This window comes from Solenopsis invicta, chromosome 5 (assembly GCF_016802725.1).
Source record: "Solenopsis invicta isolate M01_SB chromosome 5, UNIL_Sinv_3.0, whole genome shotgun sequence".
Lineage (NCBI taxonomy): Eukaryota > Metazoa > Arthropoda > Insecta > Hymenoptera > Formicidae > Solenopsis > Solenopsis invicta.
The window spans coordinates 2,386,362-2,402,166 of record NC_052668.1 but is presented as its reverse complement, the minus strand read 5'-3'; the positions used below and the strand labels follow the sequence as shown (position 1 = coordinate 2,402,166).

Here is a 15,805-nt window from a genome sequence, read left to right as displayed (position 1 = left end):
ACATTTTCGATCACAAAAAAAATATATAACGCCGATAAAAATTCACAACTGCAATGATAAGGAATTGTTGCCAGATGCCCAACCTTACATTTAAAATTTTTGATCTAACATTTGGCGTCAGCATTTACCGCTGGCGCCATCTACTGGAAAACGGCGGTTTTCAATTTGTACTCCTAATACCATTTGCCTCGGTTAATTCTATCACAATATCTGCGTTTACTTTGTACAGTCTCATAAATTCCGTGTCATAGAGATCAAATGAATCGTGTAACTCTCGCCAATTTCTTCTCTGATTATGTTCAAAGCGTCTCATTTGATGCTCTAAATAGAATAAATCCTATAACAAACACAGTGTAAATAAAAATTATATTTTAAAATTTTCCTTTTTTTTAATTTTAGAGAACGATTAATAATGAAACTCAATCTACGAAGGTAAACCTCTTATAAATATTTATTTATGCTTCTTTTTAACATAACATGACTTAAATAACATAAACTTTCATAAGAGCTTTACCTCTTAGATTGAATCCGATTATTAATTAAATAGCATTAATAAGTGTTTAATGATTCTGAAATAATAAAGGAATGTATTTGCATTTACTCTATCAATATTATATTTATAATTTCTTAAACATTATTTAACGCTTTTATTAAATTTTCCTCATTTTTTAATCTCTTTTCCTCCAATATTAGTCGTTGTTCCAGGTGATTGCGTTCTCGTTCGTTTTCCGCTTGCAATAATGCAGCCTCTGCATGTTTCATCGAAGCCTCCGCAAACATCTGTAACAAAAGATGAAAATAGATATACAGTTGTGTCTTGAAATATCGTTTTAAAATATAAAAATAATTCGCAAATTGCTTAACTTTTTTGAAAAAAATACCCATGAAAGTTTCAAAAATATTAAAAGAAAACAAATTTTTTAATACAATAAACGAATATTGATACACATTGCGAAAAAATAATAAATATGTTACCTGTAAAGCTGCAGCGTGACCTTCAGCAATATGTGTAAATTTGTCTCGTGCTTCATACAATTGCACACTGATTTGTTCATTTCTTCTTTCTGTAAAATAATTTAAATGAGTAGTAATTTGTAACAAGAGAAAGAGATTACAAAATGCACTATTATTCGTTTTTTTCGATGTATTGGTTGCTTTTCTTTTCCTTGTAATTGATCTATCTTCTACTCTTTCTTCTCGGGATCTTGCTTCCATCGGTCTCTCTGTAGATATTCCTTCTGGTCCCATCATACTTTGCTCATCGTCCGGAAAACATTGTAATACTTCAATAAATAACAAGTCTTTGTTCTCTCCCACTTCAATCACACGTGAGTCTGTAAATACAAACATATATTGTAATTTGTAATCTTCAGCTTTTTGCGTGAATTATAAAATACATATCATCATTTCTAAATATATATAAATAAGTTATGACGTATATTTTATAACTTATTTTACACACACACATTTTACATACACGCGCGCGCGCGCACGCACGTGTATATTTTTGTATGTGTTACGTCCCGACCGAGCGCGGTGCCGAGTCGGCAAAGAGCGCGCGTTTCGGCGGGGCCGGCTGTTTTCAAAACACGAGCTTCGACCCCACAGCTCAGGGGCGGATCGCGTGGCCGGATTTACCGGCGGACGGGCCCGATTTCTCCGCGATAGGAGATCGAGAGGGAATTTTTATATCGCCTTAGAAAGGATGCCGCGAGAGTGCCAAAATGATTGCGTCAGAATCATTTTACGACTTGTCGTTTTCTCGAATTAAGTATGCGACGAATTCCTCTAGCTCGAGGACAACGATCGCAATCGAGAACGTGACGCCGAGCAGCTATTGGTGCGCGACAAAGATTGCACGTTTCAGGGCTATATACGGGTCCGAGATTAATATAATGTGTGATTACCCCGGAGTAATCACTTTTTGTAACACTCGAGTGCTTACTCTTGCACTTAAGACACACTATTGCCGTTTCGCGATTGTAAAAATATAACGAGGTCACACACTGCGCGCTGCGTAACCATGCCCTGAATACACGATCTGCCTTGCGCTGGGTGCAATCCGATTTAATGCTAAAGCGCGAGCGAGGGCACATGTTCCGATTTACTCCTCGGGGAGCGGGCACGTGTAAGTTTCCTCGATTTCAATGACTGTGGATTTCAGACTTAAGATACGGTTTATCTTCCGTTATATATAATTGACGCGCGAGATTGTTTAGTACTTTGTAGCACTCGACGCAGTCAACCGCGGTCTCCGGATATAAGATTAAAGTATTGCAGGACGAACACCGTATGACTTCTTCGTTCCTGCCGACAATTAAACGGTGACGCGTGATCGAGTCGTAATATACGCGGTCACGAGGGGGTAAGTTAATTTGGCACCTGTCGCAAACGATAGTGCGGTTAATCTGGTGCTGGTGGAAGGTGGCTAGGCTACAGAGCGCGGAGTTAAGCCAGCTGAAGTAAGAGGTTCGGGTTGAGAAATATGGGTTATTTGTCATGCTTGTTTTAATGGGGCGTTGTGACTTATCTTTTCGGTGACGCCTATTGGGATGACGATGGGCCCTGAAGCTGTTGCCTTGGTTGCGAACTGCGCCGGTCAGGTAATGGATGCCCCCGTCCCTCTTGGCTGTCCGGTTGTTCTCAGGTCTCGCCCGTAGTGGCTCGGATTATTCACTACACTCGCGGTGTTGCATGCATGGAAGCGAGGAAAGTAAGCGTGGAAACTGAGCAAAAGCGTTTGTGTATGTGTGAACTACCGTTTTATTACTACAAGCATGAAGGGTAAAAGAAACGGGTTACAATGACACAATTTAAAGCTACGACTACATTAAAATTAAGCTTAAAATGGATTTTGAACTAGGATTAAAATTAAAGTGGATCTCGAATTAGAATTGGAATTAAAATTAGAGTGGATCTCGAAATGGGATTGGTTTGATGTTAATGTTGGATTTGGATTTGATCTTGAACTTGATCTTGGAAATAGAAAGACTCGCTTGAACTGGTTAGCGCGTTCTTCCCGAGCGAACTAGTAGCTCGGGGAGAACTCGCTCGCTACAATTGCGACACGGAACCGTTCCGGCTACACTAGCCCTGATCTCGAACTGTCGAGTTCGAACTGCTCGGAGTCGCGGGCTGTATCCCTATTTATATTGTTACGCCCGGTATAGGCGTGTATTATGTTCACAGATATCTATCTAACAACTAGATCGCTACCTTCGGCTGAATAGCTGTGTCCGGCAGGATATCCGGATTCGGCCATCTTACCCAACAAGAAAATGGCGCCTACGCGTAGATTAGGTTAGTGCGTATGTGTTTGACAGGTTTGACAACTAAACCGGTTAACCGCTGAGCACCGTTGAGCATATTAATTGCGATTATCGAGTGTGTTTTTTCGATATCGTGCCATAATGACAAGCAAGAGCGGCATTGGAGTGGCCATTTTGTTGTAGGTAACATGGCTGAAACCGGATATCCTTCCTGCCTCAATACTGTCATATGCTAATGCCACAGGTTAGCGATCTAGTTTAGTATAGATATCTGTGATTATGTTATAAACGTCTTTTGTCTATTAGTGGCGATGTTCGTGTTGTTGAGGTCTGAAGAGGTCTTTTGGTGACAGACGTGTAGAATAAACGTTGGAGTTTTTTCAAAGATTCTGCTTTATTATTTATCGCACGCGAGTGCCTTTTGTGTGAGAGCGTGCGAGAGTGTTTGTGTAACCGACGGACGTAACAATATAATTTTTAGACAAAGCTCTGAGAAAAGCGCGGCAAGTCGGTACTCTTAGTGAAGGTTGCTGCTGATGCAACCACCACTCGGATTTCTTAAATAAGGAAACTTAAACTTATAGATCTCAAGTGCCGTACGAGCGAACTTCTCCGCCGCGACCATCCGGCACTGAAAAATGTCAAGGAAATGTCAGTTCACGATTTTATAACTTTAACGGTCGCGCGACAAATTTCTCTGTCGCGGTAGCTTTCAAGTGCCGTGTGAACGGACTTTTCTGCTGCAACCATCCGGCGCTGGAAAATGTTGGATTGAGATTTTATTACTTTTCAAGTGTCGTGGGCGCAGTTTTTCTCTAGCGACCCTCTGTCACTGGAAAATGTTAAATACGATTTTACGACTTACTGGCCGTGCGTGCAGATCACTCTGCCGCGACTATCCGGCGCTGGAAAATGTTAAGAATGCGACCTGACAGTTGAATTTGTTAGTGAATGTCGGCTTGCCAGTCTGCTCAATATCGGTGTCGAAAAAATTATATCCGCAGCATCGCGGACATGACATATGTATAATTTAATCATCACTATTATTTGTATCCTGGTTTATTATCTCTGCTAGTGATATTGTTGTTGGAAGAATTTGCAGAACGCTATTATTACTACTTTCTAGTTGTATTTGATGTTCCTTGATAAAAAAAAATGAAATGTTTAAAATAACAGAAAAAATAACGTAGCGCAATGAAAAAAAATAATCCAAATATTGGCCAAATTAACTTAACACAATGCAAATAAAAGAATATGAACATGTACCTCTTCCTCTGGCATACACATTCTCGACTACCCTTGACGTACTCTAGTCCTATGCAGCCAATAATGCGTTTCTGCAATTTGTCGAGCCCTTCTGCAGTGATTGGAAAATTTCCTGTTCGATTCTTCTCAATTCTTAATTTTAAGGCTTTTTAGACGCATTACTTTTTAAGTCGCGCCAAACCTGATGATTAAGTGTATATACATACATACATACATACATACATACATACATACATACATACATACATACATGCAACATGCATACATACATACATACATACATATGTTTAAATTGCGATAAAAAAATATATACATGTATATAAATATATGTATATGAATATTGATGTGTATATGTGTCTACATTTTAGCCAAGAATATATTTAACTCTAATTGCTTAGAAAATTTGCGAATACAATTACTATAGATGTCGATGATTATCTCAAAAGGCATGAAGGAAGATTAAGGAGAGGGAACTGCATAGGCTGGGGAGAAAAAAGTTGGTCACGAAAAATGTTCCGCGTTCTGCCGTGTTTGTCCATAGGAAGAACTAGGCCCATAGCGTCGCCATATTGAATCATATATATACGTACATACGTGTCACATTACATATTGATAAGTTAATTGATATACAAGTACAGAAGTATAGCAATAATTTTTATAATTTTAATAATTTCAAAGATAGTATAGGTAAGTACATTTTCCAAGGAGGGCCGGCCCGCCAACGATCCGTCGGCTTACCGACCCATCTGCCTTATAGATGAGGTCGGTAAGCTGTACGAGAGGGTCCTGGCCGACCGAATCACGGCGCATCTCTCCTCAGTGGGCCCCGACCTGGAATACTGCCAATTCGGGTTTAGACCGGGGAGATCAACCGTCGGAGCCATCCGGCGGTTGAGATCCCTAGTCGATAAGGCGGTCTCCCGGGGCAGAGTGGTTTTGGCTATCAGCTTGGATATATCAAACGCCTTCAACACTCTGCCCTGGAGGAGTATAAGGAAGGGGCTTCTTAGGAAGGGCGTTCCCCCGTACCTCGTGGAGACCATTAAAGCCTACCTCGAGGGCCGCTCTGTCACCTGCGGCAACAGAGACGGGGGACGCATGAGCCGGAAGATCACACGGGGTGTTCCGCAGGGGTCGATCCTCGGACCACTCCTGTGGAATATTGGTTACGATTGGGCCATCAATCGATGCACCCCGGCGGGGGTGTCGTTGGTATGCTATGCCGACAACACCCTCATTGTGATCTCCGGCGTCAGCTGGGGAGAGGTGCGGCGAACGGCGGCTGGCGGCATCACAATGATGCTAAGGAGGATCCGCTCCCTGGGCCTCAAAGTCGCCTTGCACAAGACGGAGGCGCTGTGGCTCGGGGGGCCCAGGAAGGCGGGCCCGCGATGGCAAACAATTGACGTGGAAGGCACTCGAGTCCGGGTGAAGTCCCAGATGAAATATCTGGGACTGATCCTGGACTCGAAGTGAACCTTCGGTCCCCACTTTGAGTGGGTGGCCTTTAGGTTGGGCAGAGCGATCACAAACTTTGGTCGCATCATGCCCAACCTGGGGGGCCCCTCAGAGAAGGCGCGTCACCTCTACATGGGTGTGATGCGCTCTATCGCGCTGTACGGTGCCCCTGTGTGGTATGAGTCTCTGGTGGCCAGCAGGCGCAACCTCGATGTATTGTATCGAGAACAGCGCCGAATGGCCATCAGAGTTGCACGCTCGTACAACATCGTGGCTCGGGACGCCGCTCTGGTGCTGGCCGGGTCAGCTCCATGGGTGTACGTGGCGGGCACGTTCCTCGACACGTACGAGTGGAAGGAGGAGCTGGCCCGGGATGGTACAATGGTGACGCCCCAAATGTTAGAGACTAGGAGAAACCTGGCCAAGGCGGGCGTCATCCAGCACTGGCAGGAGCGGCTCCCACACGCCAGGGTGGGCCTAAGGGTGGTGGAGGCCTTCCAGCACGGTCTAAAAGAGTGGCTGGGAAGGTCACATGGAGGCCTGACCTTCCATATGACGCAAGTGCTCTCCGGGCATGGTTGTTTCGGAGAGTACCTGCACGAGATGACCGGGCGGGAGGCCACACCAAAATGTCACCATTGCCCAGAGGAGCGGGACACGGCCCAGCACACCCTGGAGGGGTGTCCAGCGTGGGCGGCGGAGCGGCGCGCCCTTGTGGAGGTGATAGGGGACGGACTGGGCCTACCTACAATCGTGGGGAGGATCCTGGCAGCCCCCGAAAACTGGGATGCTTTCGCCGCCTTCTGCAGCACTGTTATGCTGCAGAAGGAGGCGGCAGAGCGGGCGCGGGAGGAGGCTCCTGACGCGCCGCCGGAGCGGAGGGGGGAGGCGTAGAAGGTTCCTGCAACAACATCAGCAGGGACCACCCCCTTCCCCATAACTAACTAAATGCGGGCAGCGGGCAGGGAGAGGGCAAGCAAACTTATGGCCCCTCTCCCTGGCTGATACAGGAGATCGCCGGTGACCTAGCGGCAACGGTGTTACCGCCGTTGGGACAACTCACCGGCGTGGCCCATACACTTCCCCACCTTTTCCCTTTCCTCAGGGAAGGGCGAGGGGGGATAGCCGGAAAGGAACAGTGGGGAGGGGGGGCTCTCACAGCGCCGGCTAGACCGGACAGAGAGCCCTACCCTCTCCACTGTTGAGGAGGTACGCCTCGGGCGGAATCAGCGGCGGGGTAGTTGCCCGGCTGACCCGTCTCGGGGCTTGGGATGCGAGAGTGCGTACCTAGGGCCTTCTTCCAGAGGGGTCCGACGCACTCCCGGCATCCCGGTTCGGGCGGATGGGGCTCGACTTCGGTCGAGCTCTGGCCGCTAACTACGGAGGGGGTTCGCGCTCTCGGGCGGGGACCCGTTTGGGCTAGGACGGATCGCGGTGAATGCTTAGTTCGATCCCGTGATCCGTCCCGAACCCAGACGCCGGAAAAAGTTGGGTTTTAGTATGTCGGCTAGTCAGGTCGACGAGTCTCACATACCCCGCGTTCCTGTCCCCACAGGACCGGGGACCCATAAAGGCGTTTCCCAACTATAAAAAAAAAGGTAAGTACATTTTATTTGTATAAAATTTATAAGAATACAGAATTACTTGTAGCTTGTTTTAACTAAATTTTAACTAAAATTTCAGTTTTTATAACCTCTAAAATTGTTTGCACATTATTTGAATAAAAATATTTAATCAAGGGCAATATATTTTATATTAATAATCACAGTAGATATATTTTTTTAATACATTAGAAGTCTGTCAGAGTCTGTTAGATTTTTGCCAATCTGCTGTCTGAGATCACTACAGATTTTATTTCTATTGTCAATCTGCTCGGATCTCTTTCTCCACACATGCTCTGTCACATTTGTGGTAGCAGTTTGGAAACATTAATAAATAAAACAAATCCTCTATTATATTTTTCCTTTGTACAAAATATATAACAGGCTCTGCTCAAAATTAGTTCGCGCACTATTGTCTACCTTTAATATTTAACAGTATTTTTAATTTTGTAACTTTTTTTAATTTTTTTTGTAAAATTTCTATTTTTAATTTCTAATTAGATAAAATAAATTATTAAATAAAATGGCCTGTTGCGTAGGCTGCAACTCCAAACGAGATAAAAAAGAATTAGAAAGAAAAAGTTTTTTTACATCTCACACAGTAAGTATTCAATTTTAAGAAATATTCTTTTTAATTTTTTGTACGTATTAACAAATATATATTTTATGTATATGTTAATTAAAACTTTAATTTCTTTTATAGAATGAAAAGTTTCTTTCTTGGTACAAGATAATTTCTGCTAGAAATAAAAAAATTAATAAGAATAGCAGATTTTGCGAATTTGCATTTCAAATCAGAGGATATTATTAAAGAGGATGCATTTGTGCAAACAGATAGAACAGTCATTTATGTACCAAGACAAAAACGAAAATTAAAAGAAGGAGCAGTTCCTTCAATTTTTCCAGAAAAATGGATACCATATTTTAATCACATAGAACATGAAAAGCATGAAGGAAGATTAACCTTCCTTCATAATGAAAAGATTTCAGATGAATCTAACTTCTCAGAAACAGTTTTACATTCAGTCGAAGAACCAGATCCTATTAAGTTTTCTGCTGAAGATATAAATATTGCAAAAGCTATCGAGGTCCCAACAAGCCATTGGTTTGTAAATATTGATGATAAGCATATGATGTGGACATGTTGGGCTAACGATTTATCACACATTTTAAGACGTGTTAGTGTTACCACAAATATGGAAGTAAAGGTAAATCTAATTAAATAAAGTACCAAAATATATTTATAACGTAACATATATCCATTTATATTTGTAATTTATTTAAATGTTATTAATTTTATTAAATAGGCATTTGTTGGAGAAAAAGAAGTTTCTTTTAACAAAAAGATTCACAATATACAAGAAGTTAAACAAATTCTAAACAAATTACAAACTATGTTTCCTTGTGCAAATATTCATAATAAAAACAGGTTTCATATATAAAATTTTATTTTTATTAAAGTTATTGTTTATATTAAAAAATACTAAAATTTTATTACAGTTTACTATAAAAGTAATTATAATTATTTTGTAGGAAGTTTTCTTGTTTAATTATAGTGTATTATAAATTATAGTGTATTGAACATAAAATATTCTTTAAATAAAAGATATTAATTTTTATTATAGAGTTACAAATTGTCAAGGATTTGTAATTATAAACCGCTACAGAGGACAGAAAATGAGATGTTCAGCCTGTACAAAAGGATGGAAAATACTGTTAAGACAATCGCGTAATATAACACCAAACCAAAAAGTAAAAGAAAACAAAAAAATGAAGGCGTTAAATTTATATTGTAAACGTCGAGAAAAGAGGCTTCGAAATAAAGTACGTACAATTTGCATCTTTTTTCAAATCCATATAAATTACACTTTTCACACATTCAAATTCTTCTTTTATTTTAAAATAATTTTATAGATCAAAGGATTGTACGAAAAAATAACATATTTAAAAAATAAATGTTCTCAATGTGACGAAAAAATAATAGAAAATGCTATTTTTAAATTACCTCCAAATCAACAATTAGCTGTCAAAGCTTGTTTTGCAGCAACAAGATTAAAAAATATAAAAGGCATGAGATACTCAAACGAATGGGTATATGAATGCATTTTACTTTGGATTAAAAGTATAAAAACGTTCAAACATCTGAGATCTCACAATATTCTATCACTACTTTCATTTAAGACACTAAATCGTTATATTACAGGTGTCAAAGGTTGTTATGGTTTTCAAACAAGCATATTTCAATTATTGAAAAAGAAAACAGAAAATATGGAACCTAACGATTTGCGCGGTATATATAACTATATATTTTATTTACAATTTTATTTACAAAATTATAATTAATTCTATTAACATTGATTAAAATAGAAAATTATTGATTACAAAACATTATACAATTGTTACGTATTATTTCCATAAATGTTATATTTTAAATAGTTATAATTTATTTTTACAGGTGTTTTATTGCTGGATGAAATAAAATTATCGAAAACTTTATATTTTAACCGCAAGAATCTAAAAATTGAAGGCTTTGTTGATTTAGGTCAATATACTTCGGATGAACAAAAGAGAAAAAAAGGATGCATTGGTTCTCGTGTTTCAGCCCTTTAAAGGAAAATGGGTTCAATCTTTGGCTTGTTTTTTAAGTGTTGGTAACACAAGTCGACCAATCTTGTACAAAATTATTATGGAGTGCGTTATTCTAACAGAACAGTCTGGACTTAAAGTTGATGCTATAGTATCAGATGGAGCATCATGGAATCGATCAATGTGGAACATATTTGGTGTAACAGAAGAATGTGTTAGTATACAGCATATTGTAGACACAAAAAGACGCTTGTGGTTTATTTCAGATTTTCCACATTTGGTAAAATGTTTCCGAAACTATTTCTCTCAATTTGATCGATATGCAGGAATCTGGGTAAGTTTAAATGTTTCTAATAATCATAATAATTCCGACTGCGTTATATATATATATATATATATATATTATATATATATATATATATATATATATATACACACAATAAACAATTGTTTTGAAGAGGAAAGAATTTGGTTTTGTGTTATTACTTTTTTTTTATTCTGTTTAAGAGCTGCGTTTAAAACTTAAAATAACGGGGAGTACACAACTTGAAAGAATTAAAAATAAAATGTAAAACCACACAAGATATTATTTCAGCATTAAGATTTTGCTATGATGTACGTATATGTATAGGTTTTTCACATAATAATTGTATTAAAAAATTGATATCAAAGAATACTTAAAACATCTTAATTGACAGCACATACAAATTTTTTGTTATTTAATTTTATGATTAAAATTATCATGCAATAAAATTTTAATCAATATTTTTATTTTATTGTTTATATTTATTTGTATTAGTGTGATAATATATTATATATTTCATATTTAGTTGAAATTTAACACTTAATATTATTACTCTTTGTTACTTACAGACTCTGGATGGAGTAGTTTCTTTAAAACATTGGTATGCGATACTTACTATTGAAAATCCTCACGGTTTTAATTTAAAATCTAGTTTTCGTTTGGATGAAAACCATATCAAACCTAAATATTATCAAAAAATGAATGTAGCAATGGCATTTCGAGTACGTATGTTGCAATTTCAAATATGTATAATATGTAAAATTTAACATTATAAAGTAATGTATATGACAACAATTTTTAATTTTTAAGTTTTTTAAAGTGGCACCTACTATGCAAATATACAAAGAGACAAATCTTTATCATGATTTGAACGATGCTGATGGATCGATAAATTTATGCAAAAGAGTAAATGCATTAATTACTGCGATGAATAGTCGCAGTATTAAGTATTTATTACAACCGGGTAACGAAATGTATAAGGTAATTGTATAAGTATAAACATTGCAAGTAATTCTATGATGTAGTAATTGTGACTTTTAATGCTTAATTATACAAAATTTTAATAAATTTAAATGTTTATTGTATATGACCTCTTATATTAATATTTATGTTTTAATTTTTCAGAATATCGAAGATTTTTTAACATTTTTAGTGGAATGGGAAAAAGAAACTAAAAAAATGAATTATTGTTCTATAACTGATCAAACTTGCTACGGATTAAAAATTTCTCTCATAGCTATTCTTGAAATTTGTACTTTCTTGATTAATAAATGCGGATTTCAGTTTCTAATGACATCTAGATTAAATCAAGACAATTTGGAGGTAAAATTACTATTTTTTTTTCAATGTATCTTTTTTAAATATAAATAAAATTTGTAAAATCTAATTTATAATGACGTTTGCAGAGATTTTTTGGAATGATGAGAAACGCTTGTGGTTGCAACGATCATCCTGACTCTCAATTATTCATACAAATGTACAGATTGATATCGACTTATTCTCTTGTAAAACCACCAAAAGGTTGTAATGTATCTAATGCAGAATTGATGGATGTTCTTTTAAAGATTAAAGATATAAAAGATATTGAAGAAAGACAAGAACAATGGATAAGTCAAATAGATACTATTCTAGACAGAGGAAGAAATACTGATGTTTTAGCATATATCCCATCGCTTCTTAATGACCATGATTCGCATATGTATACTACCTCTGATTACGTTCTAACATACATTGCTGGATATGTAGCAAGAAAAGGAAACAGGTTTTGCATAAACAATAACAAGTACGAAAAATGTTTGAAAACATTGATTATACAACCAAATAATAAAATACCAGAGAGACATAAATTAATTTACTTAAAATCAAAAGGATATTTAATAAATCCTTCTGTAATCTTATTTGATTTACTTTCAACTTTAGAAAAAGGAATAATAGAAACTACACAATGTGGCAAAACTAATGCCAACACATTATTTGACATAATGAACTTAATAGACGAAGAAAAGAATTCCATAAATTTCCTTGGATGCGAAGAACATAATTATGATTTTACTAAAAATATTATTCGTTTCTATTTAACTACAAGAATGTTCTTCTTAGTCAAGCAAGCGAACAGAAATGATAATATGGAAAAAGAAAAAACAAAAGAGAAAAGAAAATGTTCCAAATTAGTAAAACAAAGTCTCCCAAATGTTACAAATAATAATAAAATTAAACAAACAAATGCGGTTGAAACTATAATACAAAAGAAAAATTGGAAGAAAGCGTTAAAATAAAAAGAAGCACTCACTAAAAAGCGTTAAACTGTACACAAAAATTTTGAAAATATAAATATAAAACTGTTTATTTTCTAAATACATTGTTATATTTTTTTATATATATGTAATACAGTTTATTGTAATGTTACATTGAAAACGTGTTTATTTTAAATATATAAAATTTGTTTCCAAACAATATTTATAGATTGACAATTTCCATTCCTGTCTTCATCTAATACACACACACACACACACACACACACACACACGCACGCACATACTTATATTTATAAAAACAAACTCTTTTTTTCATGTTTTCGGAAATATTTCCTAAGTAGTAGACTTTTTTGAGTAGAAAATTGATGTCATGTTACGAACTCAGCATACACACATGTTGATATCATTTTTTAAGAATTCATGTAATGTATATACACGCATTGCTCAGACATTACTCGTATCATGATCAGAAAAAAATATCATTTAATAATATACATATATATGTCATCAGGTTATCAAGCTTAAACTTTAAAATTTATATATTACTGTTTTCTATTTATATATATATATATATATATACATATATATATATATATATATATATATATATATATATATACAGGGTGATTATTAATGACTGTTTCCACGTTTTACCATAGGAGTATGATTTACCGACGGATACGTATTTCTAACATATTATTATATTAGAAATTACAAATGCGTGCTCCTATGAGCATATATATAGGATATATATATATATATAATTTCAAGTATTGAGGTTTTAAATGAATTATTACAAGTTCTTGATAAAATATAAAAATCTTATATAAAAATTCACAATGTCATGCTATAACTTCAATTTAATATCATTTCAAATATCATTACACATAATTAACATGATTTGAGCACAAAATAAGATATATATATATATATATATATATATATATATAATTTTTATATAAGATTTTTATATTTTATCAAGAACTTGTAATAATTCATTTAAAACCTCAATACTTGAAATTACAATAAATTTTGAAAGAAAATGAATCTTATTATCTATATAAATATTAATCTGTCCATTTTGCAAAAAAGCAATTCTTTTTCTTACATTATAATCACTTTCTACCTTTTGGAAACCAAAAAACATATCATTTCCTTTTGAATAACTCCATTTTGTAGAAGGAAGTGTAGTCAACTCCAAATTATCTTGCAAGTATTTAAAACTATTGTGTCCATCTTTTTCAAGTTTCATTCTCTGTCAAAAGCTAAAAAATAATGAAGCATATTATTTTCGAAGTGAAATTAATATTTTTACTTATTAGTACTTTATTTTTGCTTATTTTATATGACTACCCAAATAGCAATTTGCCATTATTTTTTTCATCATTTTGAGACACGTTTGACATTATTTTAAAAATAAATAACAAATTGTTATTTGGGTATTTATATGTTATGGTTTGTAAATAAATATATAAGATATTAGTCATTACCTCTTTCTGTAGCAATATATATATATATATATATATATATATATATATTATATATATATATATATATATTCTTTTCAATCTTCTTATTTCATTCCATATTCATTCATTACGTAATATATATTATATTATATATATATATATATATATATATATATATAATATATTATATATTGTAACAATACGCCCCTCCACCGTGCCGCCACTCCGGACCGACCAACCGTCGAACGCACCGCAGCCGAGCACGTGTATCTTACGTAAGACCCACGCGCGTACAATCGGCTTACGTAAGACCACCGCATGCTACCGCGCGCGACCGACGCGCTACGCCGCGTTCCGAAAGCACTCCCACTCTAGCCGGCCCGTCCGCGCGCGCTGATTGGTCCGTCCAGCCGCGCGGAACGATATATAAGCCGGCAGTGGGCAACGTGAAACAGATCCGTCCGAACATCCGATCTCATCGGATCCTTTCCAGCGCTGGGCATACTCGGCGCCTCCTAGCTCGGGGATTCTCGAGCACCTCCTCGGGAACGGGCATTCTTGTTCCAACCTTCCCGCGACGGGTAAAACCGTCGTCCCCGAGGCCGGGTATGCTCGGCCAATCCGATCCGCTCAGCCGCGCGACGGGCATTCTCGTCGCGCAAGCCATCCAATCCGATCAGCCGTGTGACGGGCATTCTTGTCACGCGGCCAATCCGGACCGTCCGGCCGGACGACGGGCATTCCCGTACGTCCGGCTAAATCCGATCCGAATCCGTTGCGCCGTACGGCGGGTATTCTCCCCGCACGGCAATTCCGTTTCCGTACAGCCGGACGACGGGCATTCTCGTCGTCCGGCCACTCCGACCAGACCGTTCCGAGTGTCCCCGGGAATTCTCGGGGACCGTCCGCGCCGACACCGTTCCAGTGTCCGCCACCGTACCTCCCGGGCTAACCCCGCGAGAAGAGGCCGAACCGGCCGATCCCGTCGACAGCCCGCGCACAGCGCGAGGGCGTCGAGTACCGAGACCGTAACCGGTCAACCGTACGGGCCAATCGGGCCCCGAGCACGGCATTAGAGTGGACCGCCGCGCGGCCACTCTAACAAACGGATACCGTACGCATAGAGCGTAAACCGAAGCCGTCCGTAGATCACACGACTCATCCGAGTCGTTACATTGCGATAACCGCGAGTCCGTTCCGACATCGCACGTTCCGCCGCGAACTATGTATATAGATCTATGTTGTTAAACCGAGCAACCCCGCTTGCTACTTCCGCGCGCAAAGCGCCTAGTCACTGTCCGTCCGTTTCCGAATTGTTAAAGTCCTTTCCGTTTAGATATTAAGTACCGCGCAAATACGTTGCGACTGTTCTCTTAAATTCACGCGGGCCGACGACCGCGCAGTTAAGTGCCGCGACACTATTCGAATACCACGTGATCGTTCTCTTGATTTCCCGCGGGCCGACGACCGCGCAATTGAGGGCCGTAATGTTGTACAAGGAGCTCAGTATTATCCGATAACGATATCGGAACTGTATAATTTCATTTTGTACTAAAGTATAGCTAAATATATTTGACCTCTTGTATTTTTACTACCA

General features: G+C 37.8%; 1 protein-coding gene across 1 annotated transcript; it reads right to left on the bottom strand.

The window, feature by feature from the left end:
- Positions 1-611: 611 nt before the first annotated feature.
- On the bottom strand, positions 612-1,374 carry LOC120357981. The gene is made up of 2 exons (XM_039450140.1): positions 976-1,374; positions 612-780 (listed from the first exon to the last, which is right to left on the bottom strand). The coding sequence occupies exons 1-2, from the start codon at positions 1,348-1,350 to the stop codon at positions 628-630; spliced, it is 528 nt and encodes a 175-aa protein (XP_039306074.1). The 5' UTR covers positions 1,351-1,374; the 3' UTR covers positions 612-627.
- Positions 1,375-15,805: the final 14,431 nt, after the last annotated feature.

What these genes read in the sequence shown, in the direction of transcription:
- LOC120357981 (XM_039450140.1), bottom strand. Translation starts at nt 1,350, where the DNA reads ATGTTTGTATTTACAGACTCACGTGTGATTGAAGTGGGAGAGAACAAA. An exon ending in GTCACGCTGCAGCTTTACAG is followed by an intron (nt 781 to 975) that starts GTAACATATTTA and finishes CTTTTGTTACAG; the next exon opens with ATGTTTGCGGAGGCTTCGAT.